We start from the raw sequence: 27,418 nt of genomic DNA on the forward strand, positions 1-27,418 counted from the left end.
AATAATTGTCCATCAGAAAGGTTGTATGTGTCTGCCGTACGTTCCCAGAAAATATATTTTTAAATTGGTAAGTTATCGAAAGTATTGGTGTATATATCTGTTAAACTTTGATTACGATATCTTTCATTTCGGTTATATTTTGGGCAAAGCTAGAAATTTAAAATATAAATTTAATGAAATTACACGAATAAATGCAGCAATGAAACATTTTTTGATTAAACAAAAAATTCTGAAATAGATGCAAGAAAAATTTTATTTAGTTCACAACAATTACGGATTACAGGAAATTTAAGGATTACAGGATTAAATTTTACTTTAAATACAATTTAAAGGAAAAAATAGGCTAAATATCTCATTATAAAGCATACAGAAATGCGGAAGCGTTTCAACCAGATACGGAAGACAAAGCTCTAGCTAAATTCCCTACAACAAAGGAAGTCGAAGAGGTATTTACCGAGCGAATTTGAGCAGAGCTGGCAACTTGCAAAAGGGCAGCAATAGTCTCAATCAGGGTTTCCACCACAGCTTCCGAAGACGACGCTCCACTATTAAGCATATTTGAAATGTTAGCAACAAGTCTTGAACCAAACGCATTCATATCAACGCCTTTAGGTCCAATTGAGCTAACAATTGCAGATGTAAGAGAATTCACTCTAGAAGTGACATCAGGGGAACGCAGTGCAGCTGGCAAAGTAAAGGGAGCTGAGCTATCAGGCGAAGCAGCGGAGAGTCCACCGAAGTCAAGACCAGATTCTGATATCCTTTCAGACACACCTGAGATGCCGCGAGAGATTTCCGAGAGACCTTGGGAGACTCCATCACGTAACGGCAGGGATACGGATGGTGTCTGGCTAGATGATGTACCTGAAGAGAAAGCAGAGATAGAAGTAGAAATATCTGATCTTACATCAACTCCTGACACATCAACACCAGCTTGTCTTGCTCCAGAATAGGCGCCTTGAACTACAGAAGACAGAAGAGACGATCCGATGTCAGAGGCATTCGAAGAGGTCAGTCGGCCAGCAGCTGCTAGTTGTGCAACAAGAGCCGATGCAATAGCCAGAGCATAAACACGTGTGTCCGATCCACTTCTTACACCCGAAAGGGCTTGCATTATTGCGTTTCTACATTTTGCAGCAGTGCCGTAATCTAACTGCAAGCTGGAAGCAATGGACTGCATTAGTGCTGCAGCTATTCTGTTTGCGACGGAAGATGAAACTCTGCCATTGAAAGCGCGTTGGAAGATATTAGATCTCAACAATGCAGTTGCAAGATTATTTGCCACATCGGAAATAACACCGGAAGACACAGAACCAACGGAGGGTGCACCATAATCAGCACCAGGGCCAGAGATACCTTCAGAAACTCCTGAAACACCTTGTGAAATATCTGAGATGCCTTCAGCCAACAGTGAAGATATCTCTCTCTCCTGAGAACCCGTAGGACCTACTCCGTATGCAGAAATTGAAGAGGAAATATCTGATGACACATCAACTCCTGAGACGTCAACACCAGCTTGTCTTGCACCCGAATACGTACCTTGAACTACACCCGACAGAAGTGAGGTTCCGATACCAGACGCATTCGAAGCATTCAGTCGGCCAGCAGCTGCTAGTTGTGCAACAAGAGCCGATGCAATAGCCAGAGCATAAACACGTGTGTCCGATCCACTTCTTACACCCGAAAGGGCTTGCATTATTGCGTTCCTACATTTTGCAGCAGTACCGTAATCTAACTGCAAGCTGGAAGCAATGGACTGCACTAGTGCTGAAGCTATTCTGTTTGCGACGGAAGATGAAACTCTGCCATTGAAAGCGCGTTGGAAGATATTAGATCTCAACAGTGCAGTTGCAAGATTATTTGCCACATCGGAAATAACACCCGAAGGCACAGAAGCAGCGGAAGGTGCACCGTAGTCAGCCCCAGGTCCAGAGATACCTTCAGACACTCCTGAACCAGCTTGAGAAATATCGGAGATGTCTTCAGCCAACAGTGAAGATATCTCTCTCTCCTGAGAACCCGTAGGACCTGCTCCGTATGCAGAAATTGAAGAGGAAATATCTGATGACACATCAAGTCCTGAGACGTCAACACCAGCTTGTCTTGCACCCGAATACGTGCCTTGAACTACACCCGACAGAAGTGAGGTTCCGATACCAGACGCATTCGAAGCATTCAGTCGGCCAGCAGCTGCTAGTTGTGCAACAAGAGCCGATGCAATAGCCAGAGCATAAACACGTGTGTCCGATCCACTTCTTACACCCGAAAGGCCTTGCATTATTGCGTTCCTACATTTTGCAGCAGTACCGTAATCTAACTGCAAGCTGGAAGCAATGGACTGCACTAGTGCTGAAGCTATTCTGTTTGCGACGGAAGATGAAACTCTGCCATTGAAAGCGCGTTGAAAGATATTAGATCTCAACAGTGCAGTTGCAAGATTATTTGCCACATCGGAAATAACACCCAAAGGCACAGAAGCAGCGGAAGGTGCACCGTAGTCAGGCCCAAGGCCAGAGATACCTTCAGACATACCTGAAACACCTTGAGAAATATCTGAGATGCCTTCCGCCAACAGTGAAGAAAGCTCTCTCTCCTGAGAACCCGTAGGACCTGCTCCGTATGCAGAAATTGAAGAGGAAATATCTGATGACACATCAACTCCTGACACGTCTACACCAGCTTGTCTTGCACCAGAATACGTGCCTTGAACTACACCCGACAGAAGTGAGGTTCCGATACCAGACGCATTCGAAGCATTCAGTCGACCAGCAGCTGCAAGTTGTGCAACAAGAGCCGATGCAATAGCCAGAGCATAAACACGTGTGTCCGATCCACTTCTTACACCCGAAAGTGCTTGCATTATTGCGTTTCTACATTTTGCAGCAGTGCCGTAATCTAACTGCAAGCTGGAAGCAATGGACTGCACTAGTGCTGCAGCTATTCTGTTTGCGACGGAAGATGAAACTCTGCCATTGAAAGCGCGTTGGAAGATATTGGATCTCAACAGTGCAGTTGCAAGATTACTTGCCACATCGGAAATAACACCGGAAGGCACAGAACCAACGGAGGGTGCACCATAATCAGCACCAGGGCCAGAGATACCTTCAGACACTCCTGAAACACCTCGTGAAATATCTGAGATACCTTCTGTAAACTGCGAAGCTGCAGATATATCCTGACCTGCGGTAGAACTCGCCCCATATGCAGATATGGAAGAGGAAATGTCTGAGGACACATCAACTCCTGATACATCCACACCAGCTTGCCTTGCACCAGAATAAGTGCCTTGAACCACACCTGAGAGCAAAGAAGATCCGATGCCTGATGCATTCGATGCATTCAGTCTCCCAGTAGCTGCTAGTTGGCCAGCAAGAGCTGATGCAACCGCCACAGCGTAAACACGTGTGTCCGATCCAGTTTTTACACCGGAAATTGCTTGCAATATTGCGTTTCTACATTTTGATGCCGTTGCGTAGTCTAGCTGCAAACCAGAAGCAATGGACTGTGCAAGAGTTGAAGCTATTCTGTTTGCGATCGATGATGAAACTCTGGCATTGAAAGCTCGTTGGAAGATAGTAGACCTTAATAAAGCAGACACGAGGTTATTTGCTACATTGGATATTACGCGAGACGGCACAGCAACACTGGAGGATGCAGGATAGCCAGCCCCGGGACCAATGACTCCTTCAGATGTTGATGAAATTCCTTGAGATATATCTGAGATGCCTTCAGCCAACAGTGAAGTAATTGGTGTTTCCGAAACACCGGTAGGACCTGCGCCGTATGCAGAAATTGAAGAGGAAATATCTGATGACACATCAACTCCTGACACGTCAACACCAGCTTGCCTTGCACCAGAATACGCACCTTGAACTACACCCGACAACAGTGAGGATCCTATGCCGGACGCATTTGAAGCATTCAGTCTGCCAGCAGCTGCTAGTTGTGCAGCAACAGCAGTTGCGATAGCCAAAGCATAAACACGTGTTTCAGAGCCCGTTCGTACACCGGAAAGTGCTTGCATAATTGCGTTTCTACATTTTGAAGCCGTCCCGTAGTCTAACTGCAAGCTAGAAGCAATAGACTGTGCTAGTACTGCCGCTATTTTGTTTGCAATTGATGATGTAACTCTGGCATTAAAAGCGAGCTGGAACACGTTAGACCTCAGCAAAGCAGACGCCAGTTTATTTGCGACGTTCGAAACTATGCTAGAGGGCACAGCACTACCGGAGGGTGCACCATAATCAGCACCGAGGCCACTCATACCATCAGAGAGTCCTGAAGTGCTTTGCGAAATACCTGAACTGCTTTCAGTCAACAGTGAAGTGACATCTAATGCTTGACTAGTTGTTCGACTTGTTCCGTATGCAGAAAGGGAAGAGGAAATATCGGATGACACATCAATTCCTGACACATCGACACCAGCTTGGCTTGCTGCAGAATAGGCACCTTGAACTATACCCGATACGAGTGACGATCCAATACTAGCTGAGTTCGATGTGTTAATACGGCCAACAGCTGCTAGTTGCCCAGCAAGAGCCGAAGCGATAGCCAGAGCATATGTGCGTGTTTCCGATCCACTTCTTACACCGGATATTGCTTGCATTATGGCATTTTTACATTGCGAAGCCGTTGCGTAGTCTAACTGCAAGCTGGAAGCAATCGACTGACCTAATGCTGCAGATATTCTGTTTGCGACGGAAGATGAAACTCTGGAATTGAACGCTCGTTGGAAAACTTTAGATTTCAACAAGGCAGATGCCAAATTGTTTGAAAACTCCGAAATTACGCCAGACGGCTCAGCACCACTGGAAGGAGCACCATAATCAGCCGCAGGGCTAGTGAAACTTTCAGATACTCCTGAAACTGTTTGAGAAATATCTGAGATTCTTCCAGTAAACTGCTGAGGGCCAGTTATATCCAGACCAGCAGCAGATCGTGCTCCGTATGCAGAAATGGAAGAGGAAATATCTGATGTCAAGTCAACTCCTGACACATCTATACCAGCTTGCCTTGCACCAGAATATGCACCTTGAACTGCACTAGACAGCAGGGAGGAGCTGATGCCAGACGCATTCGAAGCGTTCAGACGACCAGCAGCTGACAATTCCGCAACAAGTGCTGATGCAATAGCCATAGCGTATACTCGTGTGTCGGATCCACTTCTTACACTGGAAAGAGCTTGCATTATAGCACTTCTACATTTGGAAGCCGTTCGATAGTCCAACTGCAAATTGGTACAAATGGACTGCGCTAGTGCTGCCGCTATTCTGTTTGCAACTGACGATGAAACTCTGGCACTGAAAGCGCGTTGGAAGACATTAGATCTTAACAAAGCCGATGCAAGGTTATTTGAAACGTCGGAAATTACATCAGAGGCAAGAGAACCACCGGACGGTACACCATAATCAGCACCGGTGCCAGCTATAACATCAGTGACTCCTGAAACGCCTTGCGAAACATCTGAGATGTCTGCAGTAAACTGTGATCCTGCAGCTAGATCCTGACCAGGGGTAGATCCAGCACCATATGCAGAAATAGAAGAGGAGATGTCTGCAGACACATCAACTCCTGACACATCGACGCCAGCCTGCCTTGCACCAGAATAGGCACCTTGAACCACACCTGACAAAAGAGAGGATCCGATGCCAGACGCATTTGAAGCGTTTAATCGACCAGCAGCGGCTAATTGGGTAACAAGAGCTGATGCAATAGCCTGAGCGTAAACACGTGTGTTCGATCCACCTCTTAAACCTGAAAGTGCTTGCATTATTGCGTTTCTGCATTTTGTTGCCGTTGCGTAGTCTAACTGCAAAGTGGAAGCAATGGACTGCGCTAATACTGAACCTATTCTGTTCGTGACGGATGATGAAATTCTCGCATTGAATGCGCGTTGGAAAACATTAGATCTCAACAAGGCAGATGCCACATTATTCGCAACGTCGGAAATTATGCCAGAGGGCAGTTCACCTACGGAAGGTGCACCATAATCAGCCCCAGGACCAGCAAATCCTTCAGAAACTCCTGAAACTCCTTGAGAAACGTCTGTGATGCCTTCAGTGAACTGCTGAGCGGCAGTTATACTCTGACCGGCTGTAGAACCTGCTCCAAATGCAGAAATGGAAGAGGAAATATCTGATGACACATCAACTCCTGTCACATCGACACCAACTTGCCTGGCACCAGAATATGCACCTTGAACTACACCCGAGAGTAAAGATGATCCTATACCAGACGCATTTGAAGCGTTCAGTCGGCCAGCAGCTGCTAGTTGCGCAACAAGGGCCGATGCGATAGCCAGAGCGTAAGCACGTGTGTCTGATCCACTTCTTACACCGGAAAGTGCTTGCATAATTGCGTTTCTAGATTTTGAAGCTGTAGCGTAATCTAACTGTAGGCTGGAAGATATAGACTGCGCTAATACTGCAGCTATTCTGTTTGCAACGGATGATGAAACTCTGGCATTGAAAGCGCGTTGGAAGAGATTAGAGCTCAACAAAGCAGATGCAAGATTATTTGCCACATCGGATAATATGCCAGACGGCAGAGCAGCAGCGGACGGTGCACCATAATCAAGAGCAGGACCAGAGACTCCTTCAGTGGTACCTGAAAGTCTTTGAGAAATATCTGAGACGCCTTCAGGCAACAGTGAAGATGCATCTGTCACCTGAGCACCTGTTGGTCCTCCTCTGTATGCAGAAATTGAAGAGGAAATATCTGATGACACATCAACTCCTGACACATCGACACCAGCTTGACTTGCACCAGAATACGCACCTTGAACTACACCCGATAGGAGAGAGGTTCCGATGCCGGATGCATTCGAAGCATTCAATCGGCCGGCAGCTGCTAGCTGCGCAGTGAGAGCAGATGCAATAGCAATGGCATAAACACGAGTGTCGGAACCCGTTCTTACACCGGAAAGTGCTTGCATAATTGCGTTTCTGCATTTTGATGCCGTTCCGTAGTCTAGCTGCAAGCTAGAAGCAATGGATTGCGCTAGTGCTGTAGCTATTCTTTTCGCGATGGAGGAAGAAACTCTGGCATTGAATGCGCGCTGGAAGACATTAGATCTCATCAAGGCAGATGCAAGGTTATTTTCAACGTCAGAAAATTTGCCAGAGGTCACTGCACCACCAGAGGGTGCACCATAATCAGCGCCAAAGGCAGCGATGCCTGTAGAAACTCCGGAAACTCCTTGAGAAATATCTGACAGGCTTTCAGTGAACTGCTGAGCGGCTGCTACATCCTGACTAGCGGTAGTACCAGCTCCGAATGCAGAAATGGAAGAAGAGATATCTGATGACACATCAACGCCTGAAACATCGATACCAGCTTGCCTTGCACCAGAATACGCTCCCTGAACTACGCCCGAAATTAGTGAGGATCCAATTCTAGAGGCATTCGAAGCATTCAGTCGGCCAGCAGCTGCCAGTTGCGTTGCAAGAGACGATGCGATAGCCAAAGCGTAAACACGTGTGTCGGATCCACTTCTTACCTCGGAAAGTGCTTGCAATATTGCGCTTCTACATTTAGCTGCAGTTGCATAATCTAACTGCAAGCTTGAAGGAATGGTCTGGGCTAGTGCCGCAGCTATTCTGTTTGCGACGGATGATGAAACTCTGGCATTGAAAGCGCGTTGGAAAACATTAGATCTCAACAAAGCAGATGCAAGATTATTTGCCACATCGGATAATATGCCAGACGGCACAGCAGGGACGGATGGTACGCCATAATCAGGGCCAGGGGCAGTCATTCCTTCTGTACCGGAAATGGCTTGAGAAATATCTGAAGCACCTCCAGGAAACTGCTTAGTTGCAGCTGTATCCGCACCAGTGATAGGACCTGCTGTGTAAGCAGAAATGGAAGAAGAAATATCAGATGACACATCAACTCCTGACACATCGATTCCAGCTTGCCTTGCGCCTGAATACGCACCTTGAACTATTGTCGACAGGAGAGAGGATCCGATGCTAAACGCATTCGAAGCATTCAGTCGGCCAGCATCTGCTAATTGCGCAATCAAAGCTGATGCAATAGCCAGAGCATAAGCACGTGTGTCCGATCCACTTTTTACACCCGAAAGTGCTTGCATTATTGCGTTTCTACATTTTGCAGCAGTGCCGTAATCTAACTGCAAGCTGGAAGCAATGGACTGCACTAGTGCTGCAGCTATTCTATTTGCAACGGAAGATGAAACTCTGCCATTGAAAGAGCGTTGGAAGATATTGGATCTCAACAGTGCAGTTGCAAGATTACTTGCCACATCGGAAATAACACCGGAAGGCACAGAACCAACGGAGGGTGCACCATAATCAGCACCAGGGCCAGAGATACCTTCAGAAACTCCTGAAACACCTTGTGAAATATCTGAGATACCTTCTGTAAACTGAGAAGCTGCAGATATATCCTGTCCTGCGGTAGAACTCGCTCCATATGCAGAAATGGAAGAGGAAATGTCTGAAGACACATCAACTCCTGATACATCCACACCAGCTTGCCTTGCACCAGAATAGGCGCCTTGAACTGCACCTGACAACAGAGATGATCCGATGCTAGACGCATTCGAAGTGTTCAGTCGACCAGCAGTTGCTAGTTGCGCAGCAATAGCTGATGCAATAGCTAGAGCGTAAACATTTGTGTTCGATCCCCTTCGTACACCAGAAAGTGCTTGCACTATTGCGTTTCTACATTTTGAAGCCGTCCCGTAGTCTAACTGTAAGCTGGAAGCAATGGATTGTGCTAGGGTTACAGCTATTCTGTTTACTACAGATGATGAAACTCTCGCATTAAAAGCGCGTTTGAATATATTAGACCTCAACAAAGCAGATGCAAGGTTATTTGCTACGTTAGATATTAAGGCAGATGGTACAGCTCCACCTGATGGTGCACCATAATCAGCACCCGGGGAAACGACTCCTTCTGAGACCGCTGAAATGCCTTGAGAAATACCTGTAATTCCTTCAGGGAATTGGGATGTTACAACTGTGTCTTGACCAGCTGTAAAACCAGCTGCGTATGCCGAAATCGAAGAGGAAATATCTGATGACACATCAACTCCTGATACATCCACACCAGCTTGTCTTGCACCAGAATAGGCGCCTTGAACTACACCTGACACAAGAGAAGATCCGATGCTAGACGCATTCGAAGAGTTCAGTCGACCAGCAGCTGCTAATTGCGCAGCAAGGGCTGATGCAATAGCCAGAGCGTAAACACGTGTGTCCGATCCACTTCTTACACCAGAAAGGGCTTGCATTATTGCGTTTTTACATTTTGCTGCCGATGTGTAGTCTAACTGCAAGCTGGAAGCAATGGTTTGCGCTAGTGCTGCAGCTATTCTGTTTGCTACGGATGATGAAGATCTGGCATTGAATACGCGTTCGAAGATATTAGATCTCAATAATGCAGACGCAAGGTTATTTGCAACATCGGATATTACCCCTGACGGTACAACACCGGTTGCAGGTGCACCATACTCAGCACCAGGCCCTGTGATTCCTTCAGTCATTGCTGATATTCCTTGTGAAATATCTGAGATGCCTTCAGCGTACTGAGGTGTTAAACTTATACCCTGGCTGGTCGTCTCACCTGCTCCGTATGCAGAAACGGAAGAGGAAATATCTGATGATACATCAACTCCTGACATATCCACACCAGCCTCCCTTGCACCAGAATAAGCTCCTTGAACTACACCGGAGAGGAGAGATGATCCGATGCCAGGTGCATTCGAAGAGTTGAGTCGGCCAGCAGCTGCCAATTGCGTAGCAAGAGCTGAGGCAATAGCGAGAGCATAAACACGTGTGTCCGATCCACTTCTTATGCCGGAAACTGCTTGCGTCACTGCGTTTCTGCATTTTGATGCCGTCCCGTAGTCTAGTTGCAAGGTGGAGGCAATAGATTGCGCTAGTGCTGCGGCTATTCTGCTTGCTACAGATGTGGAAACTCTGGCATTAAAAGCGCGTTGGAAGGTATTAGACCTCAACAAAGCAGATCCAAGGTTATTTGCGACATTAGATATTAAAGAAGAGGATGCAGCAAAACTTGATGGTGCACCATAGTCCGTACCAGGGCCAGTGATTCCTTCAGGGACTCCTGAAATGGCTTGAGAAATATCTGAGATACCTTCACTGTACTGAGCTGTTACAGGTTTGACTTGTCCAGCCGCAGGACCTGCTCCGTATGCAGAAATGGAAGAGGAAATATCTGATGACACATCAACTCCTGACACATCGACTCCAGCTTGCCTTGCACCGGAATAAGTTCCTTGAAGCACACCGGACAGAAGAGTCGTGCCGATGCCTGACGCATTCGAAGCGTTAAGTCTGCCAGCAGAAACTAGTTGCGACGCAAGAGTTGTTGCAATAGCAGTAGCGTAAACTTGTGTGTCGGATCCACCTCTTACACTAGAAAGTGCTTGTATTATGGCTTCTCTACATTTTGAAGTTGTTCCGTAATCTAACTGGAAACTTGAAGCAATGGACTGTGCTAGTCCTGCAGCTATTCTGTTTGCAACCGATGCTGAGATTCTGGCATTAAAAGCGCGTTGGAAGATAGTAGACCTCAACAAAGCAGATGCGAGATTATTTGCGACATCTGATATTACGGCTGAGGGCACAGCACCACCAGAAAGGGTACCATATTCTACACTAGGTCCAGCCATTCCTTCAGATACCGCTGAAATTCCTTGAGAAATATCTGAGATGCTTTCAGGGAACTGTGGGGTTACAGCTGTATCGAGAGCAACCGCAGGTCCTGCTCCATATGCAGAATTTGAAGAAGAAATATCTGATGTCAGATCAACTCCTGATACATCGATACCAGCTTGCCGTGCACCAGCATAAGTGCCTTGAAGTACACCTGACAGAAGAGAGGACCCGATGCCAGTCGCATTCGAAGCATTCATTCGGCCAGCAGCTGCTAATTGCGCAGCAATAGCTGATGCAATAGCGAGAGCATAAGCACGTGTGTCCGATCCACTTCTTACACCGGAAAGGGCTTGCATTATTGCGTTTCTACATTTTGATGCTGTCCCGTAGTCTAACTGCAAGCTGGAAGCAATGGATTGGGCTAGCGGTGCAACTATTCTGTTTGCGACAGATGATGATACTCTGGAATTGAAAGCTCGTTGGAAGACACTGGATCTTAACAAAGCGGATGCAAGGTTATTTGCGACGTTAGATATTACACCAGAGGGTACGGTAACAGCAGAGGGAACACCGTAGTCTGGGGCAGTCTTCGATATTGCTTCATAGCCTCCTGCGAAGTCTTTGGAAACATCTGAAATTCCTTCAGTTAATTGTTGCGTATCAGACGCAGTCTGTGGAGCTGCCGAGCTTGATGCATATGCAGACAGTGAAGAAGAAATATCTGATGTAACGTCAATTCCAGAAAGATCGAGACCAGCTTGCCTTGCCGCAGAATAGGCTCCTTGGAGTGCTCCCGAGAGTAGAGATGATCCGAAGGCGGATGCGTTTGAAGCGTTTAGTCGGCCAGTAGTTGCTAGTTCTGAGATAAGAACCGATGCTATTGCTTGTGCATATACTCTTGTATCAGATCCGCTTCTAATTCCGGAAACTGCTTGTATTATGGAATTTCTGCATTTCGTTGCTGTTGTGTAATCTAACTGCAACTTGGAAATAATCGACTGCGCTAATTCAGAGGCAATCCTTGTTGAAATTGAAGATGGGACTCTATTGTTAAACGATCGCTGAAACAAGTTGGACCTCAGCAGAGCAGATGCTAGGTTGTTTGTTACTTCTGAAATTATGCCGGAAGGAGTAACTGCAGCAGAAGGTGTTCCATAACCTATACCTGAAAGTGCTGTGTCTTGAGGGATTCCTGAAGAAATTTGCGTGGTGCCTGAAATGCCTTGAGAGACTCCTGTGATGGTGTCTGAGATTCCTGTAGGATACTGTTGAGTTAAGGAAGATACTCCGCCCATTGTCCTATCAGGTTCGTAAACTTCAACTTCTATTTCGTTGTCTCCGGTATCTTCGCTTGCTTCCTTAGCAAACATTACAATCAGGTCCTTGATTTCTGCAATGAACTGTTTATTTACCGATCCGATAGTTGCCATGAAGCACTGTTTCAACGCTTTTGACAATGCATCTGTTTTTACAGCTATGCCTTCCTGATTGTCAGCATCTTCCGCAATCACCAGTTCAGCCATAGATGACGCAAAAGCCATATTCATCGCTTGAAGCGTTGCACTCGAGGTACTGCGAGAATTGCTCATGCTAGTTATGGCAGACATCATGGTTTCAACAATTGACTCCATATCTTCTTTCTCCTGCTGCGGAAATACTGGAGACTGAGCAATCTTTTGAATCAAGCATTTCATGAAAGCGTTTGCCTTGATGGGGTTTGTCCATGGGCTTTTCGATGGGCTTCCGAAACTAGGACCTTTTCTACTTTCAACAGTAACATACTGCGAGAGAAGAAGAAGAGCAAAACTGAAGCTTGTTAACCAGTTCATGGCTGAAGCGGTCAACTTGTGATTTCGCATATCAGAGTTGAGGTATTTATACTCGCAAAATTTGTATGAAAGCAGCTGAACATATAGTGTCCCCGTAAATGTTTATTGGCGCAGTTTTTACGTAACGTGTATGAAAATACTTCTCTAAATAAACACTGCCATAAATTTTTATTGTCTACTCACGATAAAGCATAGATTACTCAGAGGACTCGGTTTTTACATTTCAGTCGTAATTTATGTGAAAGTTTGTACAGCTTTTCCATTTTTCGAGAAGTAATTTCGATTTGATTTAATGAAAGATAATTTTATATGTAATTAAAAGTAATACCAAAAAATCTCAACAGGTTTCATTATTCTGAATATCATTTAATAACAAGCTAGTATTTTATAAAGAGATCCTTTTCTTTTATCCTTTTTCTTTCTTGTATAGTTTCCAACATTTTATTAAAAGTTTAAAATCTACAGGGAACAGATAATTTAACAGGAGAATTAAGAGGGATTATGATTTTACTTTATTTGATATCAATCTGGCATTTCTTACAGAAATAGAATCTTGTAAACACCATGTAACCTTACTATATATTATGAACCCCAAAATGCAGTTTCGAAAATTTTATAGAACGGAGCAAAATGACTTTAAATATAAGGGTATTAATAATACTTTTGAAATTGGAGTGACTGAAATAAGGTCCTGAAAAATGCAGAAAATGTATTCGTTTTTCTTCAAGTTGCAACTAAAATCGATGGGATTACTTTTAAAATGTGAAGTTATATACAGCTAATTTAAAATGGATATATTTTATATCTTTTTCCAATACTTCTATCCTGGTTACGATAACTTTCGTGAAGAGATTATAAATAAACAGTCTTTTAACGGCTGACATCTTTCAGAAAGGAAGGTAATGATAGTGATTCGTTTTGATTAGAGACTTAAAAGTTATTTACCTAAAATAAGGGATGCCTTTGTGGAGGAATTTCTTAGGAAAATGGCTCATATTCACGTTACTTATAGAGAAAAATATGCTAATTCTAATATTAGCATCAGGTTGCACACGGCAAGACAGAACTACTAAAGAGTTGAAAAGAAGAAAAACCACAACATATCTTATATTCAAATCATGTATGTGATCACAAATTGTCGAATTTTTATGAATACGGAATGTATATGTTATATAATATGTGTTTTAAAGTTCTTATGTCCTCTCATTTTCTCAAACTTTGGCAAAAGGTTTATTCTTATAATTATAAAACTGATTCTTTTTCTCACCAGTAGCCGAATACAGTCTGACCTGGTTTGGACTCAAAACCCAGGCGAAAAAGGCGTGGCTGCATTTATAGTTTTCATGGTTTTCTCCATGTGTAACGTGAACATGAGCCAATTCCCTCAGAAAATCCTTTCAGAAATCAGAAACGATTTCAAGGAACCTTTTTTCTTAAATTCATTTTATTCTCTTTGACTCGGATAAAAGTTTATAACTAATACATCAGTTTATGAACTTTTAAGTATATGGTGAAAGATAAATATGTAAAATGGTATGAAAATCTTTTATCTAGGTTCATGTCTAAAAGTAAGTGCCTGAGATATAAATTTAACTTTAATACGTATACTGTGTAAGTATAACAAAGCTAAGAAAATTTATGAAATTTTTTATTTATAGCAAAGACCCTCATAAATGAAGTCTTTGAAGATCTTTCGGAAGATGTGGATGAAATATAGATAAATGACAATACTTCTTCCGTTATGCAACCTTTAAATTTTCGTTACATAGAAGTGGTTCACATATTCTTTGAATGCAGGAAAATCTTTCAGAAAAAGGTCGCTTTGGAATTTGTTAACTCTTCCTCATTTGCGCGAATCTATATATATAAAGAAGAAAGTTTGAGTGTTTGTCCTCTAATAACTCAGTCACTACTATAGCTATCATCACCAAACTTTCTACAGTTCCTTTCTGGGTCCTGGGAAAGATCGACGTCCTCACTTTTTCAAAAAAAAAAAAAAAAAAAAAGTAGTTAAAATCAGAGATTTTTAATTAAAAACTCGGAAAAACGAGTATTTTCGCCTTCATTTTTCCGAGTGGCAACAGTCTCGCAAGCTGGAGATGACAATCTGCTTTATTTCGAAAGTTATTGCCACTGCTCGCTTTCAAATCCTAGAGTTTGTTAATAAAAATTTTCTAAATTTTACGATGAAATAAAAATAACATTGCTAAACATTAAATGCATTATTCTCGATTCCAAAAATTCATGGGAAGCCATTTCGACTATTCGCATCTTCGTACGACTTTAATCAACCGAAATACTAAATAAAAACTCTGAAATCGCTAATTTTCGCACTCATTTTTCCGAGTGGCAACAGTCTCGGGCGTTGGTTATAAAAATGCTTTATTTTCAAAAGTATTGCTACTGCTCGCTTTCAAATCGTAGAGTATGTTAATCAAAAATTTATGAGTTTTACAAAATCTATACAGATAAAGAAGAATGTCTGTCTGATCTATTATGATAAATATTTTGCTACATTTAATCGAACTAAAATTAAATATAGGTGAAATATTGGATGGAACTTGAGCTTTTACGACCATTTGATTAGAAAGACGAAAATCGTTAAAAACTGCGTGCCATTGTAGCTGACATAATGAATTAACTTATTTTTCAAAATGCTTTGTTCTTCAGAACATCCACAAGTTTCATAAATTAAACTTTTAAAATGCCTTCTTCTTTTACGGTCCTAACTGCGAGATATAAATTAAGAACATTGCTATAAACCTCTTCTTGTTAATCGAAAAAGCACTTAATGCTTCTGCTGATCTTATTTTGTCACGAATTCATTAAGCAATTTGGTTCGGTATGTCTTCTTTGTTGATTCGACACTAGCAGTTGACGACAGCAAGGCAACAGCCACAAGCTGGGTAAACTACTTGAAATGTTCCTTGTCGTAAAATTTAAGAAACTAAATCTCAAACTGTGCAATAAAACGAAAGAAATATCACCACCTTGTAATAAAATTTGTTTCATGAATCTTACTGGTAACGTTTATGAGACAAGTTTATTTGATTACCATTAGCAACGGAGAAACATTCGGCGTTTATGACTTCTTGCGAATTTTCGTTGCTCATCGAAAATGTGAAAAAACTTCAGCTGCCTACTTTATGTTTTATTCCCGAAAAATCTGATTCTCCATTTCTTTCAGAGCCAGTAAGAAGAAGTAAAATCCTAAAGAAGCTGAAGTTATTACGGTAAATATAACTCCATTTTTTACTAACATAATAGAAGTCAAATTCAAATTAAATTGAAAAAAAATACAAAAATTTCAAATTCAAAAAAAAATTCTGAAAGTTTCAGATTTTAAATTACGTCCAAAGGGGCTTTTTTAACGATTTGTGTGTTACCTTTATTTATTAAATATCCTGTTCTTCGCACTTAGACCTTAAAATTCACTTCAGCAGAAATATCGTAATTTTATTTTAAAATGAGCATAACTTTAGAATTTCCGATATACAGTTCCGCTCGCTGGAGATAAAAAGTATTTTCCCCCCGTAGAGTGTTGCCATTGCTCTCTAATCTCTTTAAACCGTTGAGTTTGTTAATCAAAAATTCGTTAAAGTTTTACAAAATATGAAATCGATAATAAAACAAATTCCAAATTTGAAATTTGAGATTTCAGATGCCCATATTCGAAGTAGGATTACATCATTCAAAATTGAATGGCTCTAGGTACCGTTGTTTTATCACAATGCGGGATACACACATACATTTATGCAGATTCTCCATTATTTAATTTCTTCAAATATAATACAGGGCGATAGTATTTCGTGACAACGATTTGAAAAGTGATACGCCGTTTATATGGTTCCGACGCAAAATCGCAAAACGAAAGCAATAGTCTTTCAGGGAACGAAGCCTTTTAAACTAATAATTAAGAAAACGTTAGGTAGAAAAGAATCAACTGTCATGGGAATAATTTTTAAATAAAAAAAGATAAAACATATATTGATGAAAGTATCTCAGTAACATCTCTAGAAATTTACTTGAAGAAATAATGCAACTTAAAAATAAATCAAAAATAAGTAATTGACATTTTCTATTAATTCATTTATTAAAAGCTCAAACCTTCTACAATTCTAGTTTTCTCGTTTTGTATTTTGTTGTTGCTTCATAATGATACGAAGATAGTTATTTAAATACGAGCCAGTTCCTTTAAGAAAGTTGTCTTACGAAAGAATCTCTCCCTTACCTCAGATAGCCTTTGCATGCTTTGCTGAATTCAAACAAGCAAATGAATAATTCTAAGGGAATTTCCGTCGTATTTACGCTGCGCATGAGGAATATGAAAACACTAATGGATTTAGCCCATTTTCACAAGGAATCGATTATTTTCGTTCAATGTTTGCAACTATAAGTGAATAGCAATAAATATTTCTAATTCTCTTTAGCCCAAAGGGCGTTAGCCCAGAAGGGCTATTAATTTCTTTTTGGCATTTTGCGTCGAAAACTTTAAAAGTCTGATTTACTTTTCAAATTGTTGCCACCAAATATTATCTACCTGTGTTATGTTTAAAGAAATTAAATAATGAAGAATCTGCATAAATATATGTATGTTTCTCGCATTGTGATAAAACAACGGCACCTAGAGCCATCCAGTTTTGAATAACGTACGTCTCCACCCGAATATGGGCAACTGGAAGCCCAAATTTGAAAAGAAAGAAATTAAGAAACTCTACGATTTCAAAGCGGGCAATTGGCAACAGTGTACGAAAAAAAAAAAAAAAAAAATTTATCTCCAGTGCGCGAGACTGTGTATCGGAAATTCTAAAGATATGATCTTTTAAAATTATTTAGCGATATTGCTGTTGAATTGAATTTTATGGTTTAAGTGCAAAGAACATGATATTTAATAAATAACGATAACACACAAAACGCTAAGAAAACGCCCCTTTGGGCATAATATGAAATCTGAAAATTTTATTACTTTTTTGTTTCTTTTATTAGGTTTTTTTAGTCACAAAGTTTGTTTTCTGATCATTTACTATTAATTGCTACATCGTAAATAAATTTTTAAAAAGATTTGAAAGCAGTTTTTATAAACTAAAAGCAATTTTTATAAACTCATACAGCTAAAAATATAACTATGGTAATAGGTAATCAGTTTTGAAATTATGGAGTACAACTAAGTATATTATTATCATAAACCGATCTGTAAACTGTATGATATATGTCGAATTCTTTTAAAAATATACATATGGTTTTCAAGAAGAAAACCTTTTGGTTAACTTAGCTTTGGCATATAGCTGGTAGCATCGGCAATAATATCGGCATAGCTTTAGCAGTTTAGAAAGAAAAGAACTCAAAATGGTGGTCTTACTTGAGGAAGAAGTTTTAAGATGATGATTGATTTAATTAATATGATCTTTATATGGTTTGAAAGAAAAGTGTTGAATATGATGTTTAATTTGTTTAGAGAAGATCAGTATTTCAAAGGCTGGGACAAGTACTAAATTCATAATTTTATGAACAGTTTTTAAGTCGGGGAAGAAGGGTGATTGATCCTGGTACCGCCGCCGACTGGGGTTCTATCCATGGAGGTAGGAAGTAAGATGGAGTCGCCCTAAACAAGTTTCTCCCGTACCCTGCTCTGAAGCACCGGCGATCCCTACGTGGTGACCAAAACATTGGGTCATTTACCATTGAGTTCAATGGGATTTGACGCGTTCGGGTGTAAATATTTTGTAATTACGTCGCAAATATACATATAAATGTATATATTTTCTTTTTCTACAACACTTCAGAGTCCTAAGTATGTGAAAACAACATATTTTTAAACAACATTTCATTCTGAACGGAATTAAATGCTATACTTTTCACAGGACAGTTTTCTCAGAATGGTTTAATTTGAATGAAATATTTTCACAAGTTTTCGTTAATTACATTAGGAAAAAAATTAAGGTAATTCGATTTTATTCGGTTAAGGTACAAAAATTAAGATCAAAGTTTATTGTATTATTAATATTAAAATTATGCATTATTTCTTTTCTATTTATAGAGCTTCTTCCTAAAATACTTTCTTAAATATGACATGATTTTTTGGTTTCTGAGGCGTCTTTTAAATCGAAAAATGTAAGTCCATTTATAATTAATGCTCTATTCGGTTCATTTTAAATTAGAGAATTATTAGGAATTAGCGAAATACTTTAAACAGTACTTGACTTTCTCTGAACATTTCTGAAAGAGAATAAAATAAGTTTTTTTTAAAGTATTATTTAAAACTTGTAACTGAGTTATTATAAAATGTAAGGGGAATAATTCTTTTAATTACACTTATCAGATTTTTTTTACCCTTCATTTCAACAATACATATTCCAAAATTCTTTATTAGGTTCTTAAGTGCGCATCTCATAGCATTTGCTTTACAATACCTTTTAACAGATTGCTTTCCAATACGAACAATTCTTGCTTAAATAGTTTTATAACGTCAACAGGATTTCAATTTATGTTTACAATTCAATATTAAGGTTATTATATATTTAGATAAAATTTATAATCATTATAAATTAGATACATTTAATTATTAGCTTTCTTCACAGTACTTTCACAGTTGTTTATAAGTGAATACATTCTTCCTTTCAAATAAATTTATAAATAATTTAATGAATATTTAAGTATTTTGTCAAAGGCAGATACATGCTTTTTGCAAGCACATGCATAAATACCCATACATATTTCCTATGTTTCATTTCCGGCATGTTATAAAACAAATTCATAATCAAAATCGCTGTTGTTAGTTATCGAAAAATAACCAAGATGTGATTTTTGCGTAAATGTCACTAAACTATACAAATTGCTATTATCCATCACATTATGAATGTTTCTTTCATGCGAAAGTGTCCCTTTTTCGATTTCTATGGAACTGTCGTGTGTCGAAATACTATCAGAATCTTGTCAAGCGAGCTTCTGAATGTAAACAAAGAACACCCCATCTGGTGACCCAAGCTTCAAAGCTGTGCTTCACTTTTAGCGCGGGTTGGCCCCTCCTCCCTTTCCTACCTCCATGGTTCTATTCCTCAAAAAATGGAGTGAAACTGGGCAAAGTCGTACTGTCACCTATATAATGTCCAGGTCTTGCGAACGACAAGCGCAATCATTTACTCGTCGCCACGACAAAATTCATGGGTTTCCTCTGATAAGTCAGACAAATGAGATAAGGTACGACAAAAATTACTGAAATTCTATCCGTGAACGTTCATTTTGAAATTTGGGTTTCACCATGTGTTAGAATAAGACATGGTGAAACCCAGATTGATTTTTCTCGTCGTAATTGATTTTTCTCTTGAATCGGGAAAATCATAAAGTTTATAATTTCATTATTTACTTAATAGATGGAATAGAAAATCGTTAATCTGAGTTTTAAAAGTATGCGAAATTCAGTTTTACAGAAAATGTTGGCTTTGGAGTGAACCTTCATGCAGTTCGAAGAATTTGACGTAGATCTTTGAAGTGCATTTTAAGTTTTTTCTATCAAGCCAACATTAATTTTAAGTTTGGTTTTTACAATTTAAATGTTCATTTTTTTTCTTCGATAAGCTTAATTTAACATGTTGACTGCCTAATAAAAATCGTGTACAATACACTGACGAGCCATTAACTCTTGTGTTTTCTTGTCCTGTTTATCCTAAAAATTAATTCAGTTCCTAGTTTTACTGACAGATAAATAATAATTATTTGAAACTTACTGCAGCAGAATATACTTTTAAATCATCAAACAGTTTATAAAAAAAGCTTTCAGAAGCTGAAAACCAAGAATACGGAGAACTTTCAGAAGACCGTAGAAATAATTGTAACCGTATACATATATGCGTGTTTATAAAGCGCGGTGAATAACATAGTTTCGAACGATACTAAACCTGTGAATCACATTCGATGCACACAACTCCGAAAACTGAGGCTATTGTGAATCACCGGTAATGCATATGACACTCAAAGCGTTAAAAATTTCCCTTTGCTTTAAATTTTGATTGTTTTTTTTGGTTTCCTTCAAAAAAGGGGTTACTTATTTCTCTTCATAAATGTCCGTTATGAAGTCTTAAAATTGATTAATTTCGTTTCTCACCTTAAAAGACGTGTTACTACAGTAAAACTCCACTTTTTTGAAATATGCTCAAGGCAAATGCAGAGAAGAAATAGCATTACATCAGCGAATCTTCAAATCAGGCACTCTAATTCTTTTAAATGAACTTTTACCTTTGTTTGATTTCTTTAAAGTAAATGAATATATCTTAATGAAAATAACTGCCCTCAGGACGTTGTGTGCCAAAGAAATAAATTGCGGATTTTTTCTTTAAAAATTCTTTGCATACTGCTCTTCAGACAGGTGCATAACTTTTCCTGTAGTGAGCACATCAAGAGAAAGAATCATATTTTGTAAGAGATTGTGAAAGTATTGATAGTGTTTACGTACGGGTATACCCTGCAGAATTTTGCGTTTTTCTCGTTTACGAATCTTGAAAATTATTAGTAAGCAAATCAGAAAATTTTCTCTGTAAAGCAGGTAGTAACTTAACTAACAGGAAACGAAAACACTTATAACAGGAAGTAAATAAACTGCTCCCGGTGTCTTAGAGAGTTAACATCACGATCAGCTAGCATATATCCAGCTGATTCTAATTCTGTTAACAAAATACTTTCGATCAGATTTTAACAATTAAGGATTCTGCTTTATGTCAGTATTTATGCATTATCTAACAGCTATCGGTGAATCTATTTTTAAGCAAAATTTACAATCCTATTATACATTTCAATGCATTAGAAGTAACTGGGCCTGTATAAAAAAATGGCAAATGTTCAGTCTCCGTATGTCCATCGAGTTTCTCTTACATTCTAAAACTATCATTTTGCTTCTTTGCTAGCAATGTTGAGAGAAATTCTCAAAGCATACAATTATGATGAGCCTTTTGTTCATAAGATTTTCAATGCTTAATGCGAATTTGATTTATTTATTTCAATATGAATAGTTGAAGGAAATTTGTGATTTCAATAAACTTCTTTAAATTACTACTACATTCAACATTGTAATATATTATCGGATTAAACTAATATTCATTATCGAATTAAAAAAAGAAGCTTCCTAACTCTGTTTATATTCTAGAAAAGTCAATATTTAGTTGCTTGTAAGCCAATAGTTTGAAATTCGTATTTGCTTGTTAAAAAAAAAAAAAAAAAAAAAAAAAAAAAAAAACCCTGTAAATATAGAGTTTTACCTTTTCCTTCTCTATAGCATGATTAATGTCCCTCAATTAACCAATTTCTTTTGTAAAAGCGGGAAGAAATTAAAGTATTGATATTCAGCTCAGTAGCGTCACTGACGCACTGGCAAGCAAAACAGTTTTTAAATAAATTAAAAAGAGTGTATGTAATAAATTGTTCCACATTTAATTTTCTGTCCTTAAATACTAAATAATGAAATATATGCACTGAAAAGTAAAATAATGTTCCTAAAATAATCTTAATTAATTTTAAGGATCAACAGAAGCGGAACGGATCAAGCAATAAACTCCCTTACTCTAATACTTCTTTTTCCTTTATAATATACTGCAGGAAATTGTTCCGTTTGATGCTGAATTAAGCCACCAAGAACGCTGATTTTCTTTTCTTGATATTTAAATTTAACTCTAAATTCTGTGTTTTTAAACAATAAGGTAATTTATATCTATCATATAATAATTTCTTTCCAGTAGAAACACTTTTATTAAGTACTTTGAAGGAAAACTTTTTTAAATGTTTACTGTTTTCAGTTTACGATTTCATGCCTTGAAAAGATATTTCCCATTTGAGGACAATATTCTCTCTCACTTGAGGAAAATATATGTTTGAAATTTCGGACGCAGAAGATCCAGTGGATGGTCTTGAATACTGAAGTGTTTTCTTTATTGAATAAGTCCGCAATTTTTGCGTGGCATTAATTTAAAATGAAATAAAATTAAAAAAATTTGAAAGCTTTCAGATTTATATTACGTCCAAAGGGGCTTTTTTTTAACGTTTTGTGTGTTACCTTTATTTATTAAATATCATGTTCTTCGCACATAAAATTCAATTCAACAGTAATATCTCAAAATAATTTTAAAACGAGCATATCTTTAGAATTTCCGATACATAGTCTCGAGCGCTGAAGATAAAAATATTTGTTTTTTTCGTACAGTCTTTACATTGCTCATTATGAAATCATTGAGTTTCTTAACAAAAATTCGTTAAAGTTTTAAAAAATATGAACTACATAATAAAACAAATTACAAGTTCATATTTCCAGATCCCCATATTCTAGTGAAGGACAACTTAATGAAAATTTGATGCCTCTAAGTACCGTTGTTTTTTCCCAGCGCGAGAAACATACATACATTCATGCAGATTCTTCATTATTTAATTTCTTTAAATATAATACGGGGCTGTAATATTTGGCGGCAATAATTTGAAAAGTGAACCGATATTTATAGTGATCCGAAGCAAAATACCAAAACGAAATTAATAGCCTTTTCTAGGCTAACGCCCTTTGGGCTAATAATATCGCAGCAAAATTCTTTCTAGAACTTGTTTTTGCATTTCGAACAGTTCATTTTAAATGCTAAGATTTTATGCTCTACATCTTCAGTTTATCGGAAACCAATTCTTAAAATAGTAGACCTGCCGTAAGCTGCTTAGATTAAAATTGTTTCAAATTGAATTGCCGCATCAGATTGTAATTTTGTTTAATCTTATGATTTTTAAATTTTTTAATTAATTTTTTTAAAACTTTTCTTAACTTTAATGGTAAACATTTCGCGACATTAGACCATAATATGAAGTTTTCAGGCTGCCGCGTTTAATACTTACATAAAGGCAAAGTGTGGTTTTATAATCGAAGTAATATGTATGATAAATGCATTGGTGAAAAGCATTCGATAAAATTCAGAGAAATGATTATTTAATAAGAAAGCGTGCTAGTATGGATCTAGCATGCAAAGTTGCATCAACAAAGTTTCAAACCATCAGATATTGCTATTTTTTGTATCTTTGATTTTTCAAACGTCCATGTTAAGGATACACGGTAAAAGTTTGATCACCACTATATTTTTGCACTGCTGTAGATATCATTATTCACTTGCAAAGTTTCAGGCTCCCAGATCTTACGAGCTTAGAAGTGGATTTATCAGGACATTGAATATTACATTATTAATTTATACATAATCATGTTTTCAGTGCTTCTGAGTATTATAAATATTCACTTCAATTTATGCATTTGCCAGAAAAAAAAGCAGAAGTTACTGAGAACTGATAGTTTTGATTCAAAGTATTTATAACCATTCCTCCTGGTAAAAATTTGAGAAGTTTTTTTTTAATACCTCGATCCCTTTAAATGTTAAATACGATATGCGTAATCTTACAAGGCACCCCCCCCCAAAATGAATAATATGTTTTAAATTTCTACCTTTAAGTCTTTGAAGTACTGTTAATCTCGCTAGAATTATCTCGTGTTATAATATTATTCTAATGCCACATCATACTGTTTAACAGCAAATTTTAGTATTTAGTATTTCGCTATGCAATACTTTTTATAAATTATATTAATTTCAGTTTCTGAATAGCATCATGTTTTAACATTTCTAGAAGTTATTGTCACAATTAATGAAGTACGTAAATAAAGAAAACAGCTTTCTTTAAGTTCAGTTTTAAACAAAGCAGGAATTAAAGGTTAGAAGGGCCAACGTTAACAAACCGAAAGAAATTTTTCTGTATCTAGCATTTGTTGTAACAGAAAGACCAGAAATTTCTAAATAGGTAAATGCTTTGCGCCTTTTAGAATTTCATCTTAAAAATCTAAACAAGAAACGCTTGAAATAATAAATAAGTTACACTAAAATGAAGTTTCATTTTAAAAATGCTAAAAAAATCATTTAAAAAAGTAAGTAAAAATTATTTGATGTATTATTTAAAGTTTCAGATAAAAAAATTTGCTTCCTTATATGCTAATGTTAAAATTTGTGATTAAAATATTAAAATGAGTTTGAAAACGTTAATATATTGTTTTGTTTATGTAAAAATACATTGATTACAAATACCTTCTGACTGTGTAAAATCTGTATTCTTACATTGTTTATAGTTACAGAAAACTTCAAGTGTAATTGAAAGTTATCCATAATCATAAACTGTTTATTAGCCTCTACATTTAGTCCTAACTGCTGGCACCTTCGAAAACTAAATAAAAATGACGATTTCTAAAATCGTACCGAAATAATTCCACGATGCTAAAATTGCAGTGCTTTTAAAAATTGCAGGGAATTTGAAAACCCTATAGATAACGTTTTAACTTCCTGCATTACAGAATTACACATCTGTCAAAAGATGCAAAAAGAATACTCATTCTTAAAAATAACATAATTTAAAACTTGCGTATGCATATTGGAATAAAATATGTATAGCAATTAACTGCACTGATCACCTGTGATTTTTGTTTATTGTATAATGTATGTTGATGATTATGTACTTCTATATGTTGATTATGAAAACGAAGTCAGCTTTTTTTTTTCCAATCATCCATACGTTTTTTGTAACATAAAATCACTTTTCATCCATATTTACCGTAACTGCGACTTTTACACATGCTGCTTCTCAAATCTCCTGGATGTTGGAAAAATTTTGTAAACAGATTTGAAGTAAGCAGAAAATAATTATACAAATCATACTAAATAAGCAAAAAGTTGAATTATTTACTAGTGTTTTTAGAAATGAATTTGTAATTTTATATAAAAACAAATTTAAAAAAAAAAAGGAGAAATTTATTTTGACTTTTTCCACATTTAACATTTTTGCGTATAAGAGAGAAAGTTCAATAAAATTCAAATACGCCCATATGTTTTTCTCTCAGATTCCGAATTTACAATTAATTAATATTTGAAGATTGAAAACTAAAATTAACCACTAAGATCGCAGTTAAAATTTGACAAATAACTCTCTTATATCATTTTTAAAGGAATTTTATTTGCTGCTGTTGGACGAGTGCGTTCAAAAGTTGTAAAACTGCACACGACTGGAGTACAAAGGCAGATTTTGATACAGTTTCATAAAATTTATCGCCCTCTGGCATTCCTTGAGCCAAATCATTCTTGCTTATGAATGACAAATTCGGCTACTTTCATCTTTTAGCTTACATTTCCATTTTCTTTGTCCGCATAGGTGTTACTGTTTCCTGTTTCGTTAGAATTGTGCCCAGTATAATTAGAAGCTCTAATAACTGATCTTTATTTTCGATATAGGAAACTACATTGCTAAATGTAACATTTAGTTAGATATGATTTAAAATGCCATGTTACCTGAAATTCTGAACTTCATTTTACAACTGTTATTTTATACTATCATTGTCATAAATACGATAGTTTTCTAACCCTCTATAAACAGATCGTTTGAAGAATTCCTAACTTTGCCTTATTGTGTACATCATCAATTTGTTTTAAGTTAAGAAGTTTTATAGAAGTATACAGATTACAAAACTTTTAACACATTTTTTTAACTTCATTCAAACAGCAACGTATTTTTTTAAAAAAAAGTTTGAGATTTTTCCATTTATGCGAAAATGCAGAAGCAAACTGCATTTGAAATTGAAATTCCATTTGAACTGAGAATAATTTCTTGAAGAAGAAATCTTTTTGAACTGTGTTTATGTTTAGTTAGGATTTAATTTTATGACTTAGGAAAAGCAAAATTAATATGCATGTTAAGAATTCCCCTACACTACGCGTCATCTACTAATTTGCTTCTTAATTACATAAATATTCAATTTAATGTATAATGTCTTACGTCTATAAAAATGAGGCCAGGAAAAATTTTAAAAGTACTGATTAACTTATTTGTTGTTGCAACCAACAGAGTAATTTACTTTTAGGTTTTTCTCTTTAAACCCAAGGGTAAGTGCGTTTTTTGCAGTTGCAGATTAAAGATGGCGGGGAAGTGAGTAAGAAGGTGAAAAACTGTTTGTGGTCTGTGGAATGTCTAGACAGCGCCTAGTTGCTTTCAGTTCGTGAGAAAGTTATAATCTCTATTTAAAATTTCTGGCAAAAGACTTGAAACAGAAAAAAAGATAGAGAAATAAATAAAATATTTCACGTCAAACGAGCTGTAATTGAGGCTTACGAAATTATCTGCTCTAGAATCGAGATATAAACACATTAATTGCTGACTAGTATGTAAAACGTCATACTTTTTCGTCTCTTGCATTGAATTCAGAAGGTTATTTGTATTTTATGGAAAGGGTTTTGTCTACAAGTTTTCTTGTTAGCATTTTGAGATAAAGATTAAGCATTTTCAATATAGTCGTATGCTAATTTTTTTTTATCGATTGGAATGCGATTGGAAATCGCTCCTAAAATTGATAGATGGCTCAAAGTTAACGTAAAATTTGTTCTTTCAGTGGAAAAAGTATTCGTGTCAATAAATTGTAAAGCAAAGTAAAATCGAAGTTATTGCATTGGTAAGAACTGTGTAACGTTAGAGGGCGCTGAGAGCGCCATTGAGTGTGTTCAGTTATTTGATGGAAAGATGTGACGCAGTGATGATGTGAGATTTCTGAGATTGTGATATTATTCTATTTTTTAAATCAATTTATATTTTATTGATTGCCTTAATTGAAATTTTATGTAATACTAGGAACCACCACACTATTGAAAGTTGGATTACCACTGAATCTTCAAACCACTGATGTGCATGCATTTCAAAGAAAGATATTTTTAATATATGCCCCTTTCAATATATGCTAAATATATTCTTTTTTCCCTTTTAATCATATATTAAAAATATGTGCTTTTTTAATATATGCTTAGAGTAATAAAAACGTAAAAAAAGAGGGCCGATAAAACGCATCTTAAGATTGTCTGAACGCTGATAAATATCAAGTTAAGTGAAGTCTTTGATCCTGAAAGAAACTCC

At 37.5% G+C, this 27,418-nt stretch overlaps 1 protein-coding gene across 1 annotated transcript; it reads right to left on the bottom strand.

The window, feature by feature from the left end:
• Positions 1-235: 235 nt before the first annotated feature.
• LOC118186432 (uncharacterized) lies at positions 236-12,506 on the bottom strand. Its single transcript, XM_085820973.1, has one exon. It carries the CDS (start codon positions 12,476-12,478, stop codon positions 386-388), a length of 12,093 nt encoding a protein of 4,030 aa, XP_085677099.1. The 5' UTR covers positions 12,479-12,506; the 3' UTR covers positions 236-385.
• Positions 12,507-27,418: the final 14,912 nt, after the last annotated feature.

The sequence above is a fragment of the Stegodyphus dumicola genome, chromosome 7 (assembly GCF_044657685.1).
Source record: "Stegodyphus dumicola isolate Sdum_Otavi_A_Nest chromosome 7, ASM4465768v1".
Classification (NCBI taxonomy): Eukaryota; Metazoa; Arthropoda; class Arachnida; order Araneae; family Eresidae; genus Stegodyphus; species Stegodyphus dumicola.